Source organism: Dendroctonus ponderosae, unplaced genomic scaffold (genome assembly GCF_020466585.1).
Source record: "Dendroctonus ponderosae isolate FM_Combo_2020 unplaced genomic scaffold, Dpon_F_20191213v2 Dpon_F_20191213_3, whole genome shotgun sequence".
In the NCBI taxonomy this organism is placed as follows: domain Eukaryota; kingdom Metazoa; phylum Arthropoda; class Insecta; order Coleoptera; family Curculionidae; genus Dendroctonus; species Dendroctonus ponderosae.
Genome location: NW_026018508.1, coordinates 14,334,155 through 14,339,176, shown reverse-complemented (window position 1 = coordinate 14,339,176; position 5,022 = coordinate 14,334,155). Strand labels below are relative to the sequence as shown.

At 38.9% G+C, this 5,022-nt stretch overlaps 3 protein-coding genes across 7 annotated transcripts in view; 1 reads left to right on the top strand and 2 right to left on the bottom strand.

Annotated features, from left to right (window-relative positions):
- LOC109537397 (PHD finger protein 20) overlaps positions 1-1,003 on the top strand; it is a 9,973-nt gene extending 8,970 nt beyond the window's left edge. For all 5 annotated transcript variants that reach the window (XM_019904103.2, XM_048665301.1, XM_019904105.2 and 2 more), the window contains one exon: positions 405-1,003. In XM_019904103.2, the coding sequence (XP_019759662.1) occupies positions 405-900 (496 nt within the window). In that variant the 3' untranslated portion in view covers positions 901-1,003. The remainder of the gene's footprint in view (positions 1-404) is intronic.
- Positions 1,004-1,055: 52 nt separating this feature from the next.
- LOC109537401 lies at positions 1,056-2,359 on the bottom strand. The gene is made up of 4 exons (XM_019904111.2): positions 2,274-2,359; positions 1,794-2,095; positions 1,527-1,718; positions 1,056-1,475 (listed from the first exon to the last, which is right to left on the bottom strand). Exons 2-4 carry the CDS (start codon positions 2,080-2,082, stop codon positions 1,183-1,185), a joined length of 774 nt encoding a protein of 257 aa, XP_019759670.2. The 5' UTR covers positions 2,083-2,095; positions 2,274-2,359; the 3' UTR covers positions 1,056-1,182.
- A 675-nt stretch (positions 2,360-3,034) lies between these two features.
- Positions 3,035-5,022, bottom strand: part of LOC109537399 (protocadherin-23) — a gene marked incomplete in the record, with an annotated part of 12,461 nt that continues 10,473 nt past the window's right edge. Inside the window, 3 exon segments of the mRNA XM_048665303.1 lie at positions 3,035-3,512; positions 4,205-4,457; positions 4,519-4,753. Coding sequence (XP_048521260.1) covers positions 3,426-3,512; positions 4,205-4,457; positions 4,519-4,753 — 575 coding nt within the window.

Sequence of the window (5,022 nt, the reverse complement as noted above, 5' to 3'; positions counted from 1 at the left end):
ATATTCTCAATAAACATTGGGAATCTAAGGTTTAGCAAAAGATCCCAATTTTGATTGGCCAAAGCGCCAAATATCTCAGACACCGCAAGCTTTAAGCAAGATAAACCGCAATAGAAGACATTTATTTTTTATCGTAAATCCTTATCGTACAATAACGTACTGGGTATTCAAATGTACCCCCAGATGACCTCTCCTTATCCAAAAAATCGAATAGTCTTGCAGCAATCTTTCGTGTCGTATAACCTGAATAACTGTAGCTATACCGACAAACAAAAAGTATTTGAAGTTGAAGTTCTTTGCTTTAAAAGCACGTCCAAAATCGAACTGTTTTACCCAGAAAAGCTCTTTTTTTATATCTAAAAGACACTTGGACCCACTAAAGATATTGTCTCACCAATTTATAGAGTAAAAAACCATCCTAAACTATACTTGTGGTCGAAACCATGGGACAAACCAAAACTGCAGGAGAAGCCCGATAGCAAAGAGCAAAACGGCGACAGGAAGGCATCGCTGGACAGTCCCGAGCACCAGTACGTGAAAAACGAAATTGAATTGACCAAAGAAGAATCTCCCAATCATAACATGCTAATGATGATCCTGAAGGGCAGCAAAGAAGAGATACCGATGCTGAATATCAATAGCAATTCGGCCCCGATTATACCGCGGCCCAAAGCAGCCATCGATTCAGCTGACTGCAGGTTGAACCTGCTGGAGCACATTTCTGATGCGGAATCGCTGGTGGATGAGCGGTTGGACTATTTTGAAAAGCAGCTGGATGATCTGGAGCAGGGCCTGAGCATCGAGGTGGAGGAAAAATATCCGAAAACAAGACAGACCTTACAGTTACTAATGAAAGACTTGGATACATTGAAACAGTTCAGTGAGTTGCCGATGAATTGATTGTTTTTCCAAATGTACATTTCAGTGTGTCGATTCGAAAAGTTTGGGAAATCTTCAGACTGAACTGGATTTATTTGATTCAATAGATGTGTTTTTGAAACTGTTTAAAGGTTTTCCTTCCCTAACTATCAAGGTAATGAAAGTAAAAAAACCAGTTTAATCAATAATAGTTATTGGCAATTGCCTTTATTATTAGCAAAGTGAGGACTAAAAGTCGATACAACTCTAGTGATATTTGAATATAAAATACACGAATAAATAGCCCACTAACAATTCAATCCTTTACAGCTCGTCGAAGATTTTCCTGCTTCTACCAATCCTTTGGATTTCATTGCTCGATGTTTCTTCAGGCGCTTCGCATATGTAACTGTATCGAACTGAACAGTCTGTTCCCTTGTAAGCGTAAGATCGAAGTGCCGGATTGTAGGCTAGTCGAAGACACCGGCCCGACCCTTGAATCGCAGATGAAGGGTTTTCTTTGTTGTTTTGCGATCCAGGGGCCACAATGGGCCTGGCAGTGTTGCTCCAGATCCATAGCAGGCCTGGATTGAGGCCGCCCACCCAAAAGTCTTTGCCTGCAATCAAATGAGTGAGTAGTTTCGAAAGTTTCTTCGCGAGAAACACACCCTTAAGATGGGCATCGTTCTGTATATGGGCGATGAGGTCTTGGTTTTCTTCGATGGACTCCATTTCGGCCAGGACTGCTCCCATTTTTTTGCAATGCTTACTGGCCACTTTCCAGTCGTATTCTCTGCCAGCCATGCTAGCAAACATGTAGCAATTTTGCGCTACTCTTGTGAAATTATCCGCGCATGGTTCTAGAGCAGATAAATTACTTGTTTATTTATTTATAAATATGCATTCGAGGTGGGTTTTCCCTGTTAATCTCTTACCAACATCAACTCTGTTACCAGCCATCACATAGTACAGCATTTCTTCCACGCGCCTTAGACGCTTTTCCATAAAATCCACTTTGTACACCAACTTCTCTATTGCCCCCAATAAGTAAAGATCCGTTTCGGACACCTGGCGTGGTGGCGGCTTGTTGCCTGATGATGGCCTGTAGCTGTTACTGGGCTTGGTAGTTGTGATGATTTTTCCATTCCCAATTTTCCCTTCTTGCACCTCAATATCAGCGCGCTCTTGGACAACGTAAGCGTGTTGGGAGATCGGGATTTGCATTACTCTGCTTTCTCTAAAATCGAAAACATTTTTAATCGCGTTTTTCTCATTTCGTTTAAACCCCCTGTTTTTGCTTTATGTTCAAATAATCATTCATTTCCAGCATGAAATCACATTCTTGAAAACTCGTTTCATCAACAATCCATATTCAAAGTTCTTCCCACCTTTTCCTGTGATTAACACAATTTTACCTGTGATTTTGACTTCCCAAGGCCCATTCTTCTAGCAAGGGGCCCCAAAGGCCCTCTTCAGTCCACACGGCCGGGTTGTCGCTTCTTTTTACATGACTTGTATTGGTCAGGTAAATAGCGTTGCAGTAATTTTCACAAAACAGCACGAATAGCGCAAAAAGACAAACGCGACGCTTGAACATATTTAAATGAGAAGACGAGCTGGACACGGAACTACACGCGCGCTAATCCGTTTTCTTCGGAAGAATAACTCTCACATTGTGGGTGCTTCTTCTCGACTTTCGCATCGGATCGCTAAAAGCTTTAGGTGCATTTTTGCCAACCGTGTTTAGTTTAAGACTGTTTTAATAATTGAGCGTGTTATGCAATAACGGGGAAAATACTGTTTTTCGCCAAAATTCCTAGTATGAAGCCAATGATTAAAATACAGTTTGTAAACGTTCCTTGACCTACATTCAAGTGCAAAGAAATTCCGTTATGAGAGAAAGTACTTTAGTATGAGTTCTTGTGATTGATTATTGGGTTGTAGATGTTTTAACATTTTTACTACACACTATTTTGAATCTGTTTTGACGATATTAGTAGTTTTCTGTGCTGACTGTATGAAATATACACCCAGTGTACTTGGCAAATTATTGCATTCACTGATTTTTTAATTTGACTTATTAAGGCCCCGGGTTTATGCCTCTAAACATTAACGGTTCATCTAATATGCATGAAAATCAGCAAGAGGTCATCAGCATTAATTAATATCCGGGCCATTAAGAAGAAATAAATATTTATTACCAATTTTAACACAATCCACTTAGTTATAATTACAGAATAATATAACAGCATTGATTAAACTAACTATATTGTATGCATCTGCCGGCCCTTACAAGTATACGTACACATTAGAAGCTATTTTGCAGGGTGTCTATAATGTCTTGTCGCCAGTTTTTTTTATTAAATAGATTTAATTCAATTAGAGGGAAAATTTAACTGAAAAAGCGGCACTTTTTCAGTTTTTCTTGTGCTAAAATTGATTTTGAAGGACAAAAAAACGCGGATGGACACCCTTCGCAATTTATTATTTAAATTGAGGAACGCAACTAATACAAATTTGATAAAACTAGGTTTGCTTTCGCACACATTTAAAGTATATAAGAGTTTCTAAAAATATACAGTGAGATTGTTACTCTCTAAAACTTTCGGAATGGTATCCAACTCTTCTAGATCTTCGACGCTTCCTGGTTCAGTCTGCAAAAAAAACAATCAATTTTAACTGCCGAGAAAATGGTGTCGAATTTGCAATTTATCTTTTCTGCTTTGCATGAAAAGACGAAAAGTAACGCAATTAAAGAATTTAAAAACAGAAAATGAGTGTGACTGAAAAAAAAAACACTTTCTAAAAAATAGTAGAGAATATTACGGTTTTCATAAATGGATCCGCATCAAATTGAGGTGATAAGCCTTGAATTGACTGACTATATACAGGGGGTCGCGTCAGTATGAAATAGTTTGAATGCGTCTAAATCATCAGTCGGCAGTTTAGATTTTTGTACGAAAAGTATGCCCGCAATCCGATTATTTTTCGGCTTTTTGAGGAAGAAATGGGGGTTTCTTTTTATTACTGTTAAGATCTATTTAAATTCGCTTAATACTATTAAAATAAAATATTTGGTAATTCGTAGAAAATGCAATGCAATGCACATTTGCCGAAAAAAAGTAAATTACCAGTAAATGATGCAACAAACCGTCGATTACGGCGGATAACAAATTATGGCAATTTTAATGCAAAACTCAGAAATGAAAACAAAATTTGAGTGTCTTCTATAAAGAACCACGAAAAGAGCATTAAAGCAGTCACTTAATCGATGGGTGTTCAATCAGGTAATAAAATATTAACAATATAATGTGCCGACTTTGGACAGATTGAAACAATTTAGCACCTTGTCTCCCCAGCTTAGCTTCTTAACTCGGCCCGCTGTTGAAGTCCAAAGGTCCGTTGCAGGAGGTTGAGGAGCCGGATGTACCTTCGGACTGGGTACTCTTGATTTACTAGCTTCACTAGGTATTCCACCTAGCGCAACTGCTGTCCCGGGACGCATTTTATCAGTGCTAAACATCGGGTTGCTGATGTGGCTTTTCAGCAGGGCCTTGTCCTTCACGTCGCCACTTTGCTCAGCATTGCTTTTTCGTTTTCTAAAAAGGAAACAACCCAAATCTTATCACGTAGATTTTCACTCAAATTCAAACGACCTACACTTTGTAAATGTATGCGACTAAGACGGCGACCACTAAGCTCAGAAGGAGCAGAACCACTCCAAGGCCTGCCAGTAGAATCGGGCCGCTGCCCGAGCTTTTGCTGGCTGCAGTCCCGGCCGCAGCAACTCCAGTGAAGCCGGGAAAATGGACAGTGACGGGAACGCTGGTTTTCTTCGGAGGATCGCCGCTGTCCGTCGCTGTGACGGTAAGTGTAGCTGTGCTTCCTTGAAGATCTGCAATATCAATAAATGAATTGTAATAATAATTATAATCAATAATTTCACCAAATTCCTTTTCTCGATATACTAACTCAGAAAAATTTTGAATCGATTTTCGTTAATAATTACAAATTTAAACCAATAATTTGGTGGCGTTATATTGATGACGTTTATCCATTTACAGTCATAGCGAACAAAAACTTGATGAATTTTTATGTTATCTGAATAATAAAGAACCAACAATTAAATTCACTATTGAAAAAGAACAAAATCACCAAATTCCT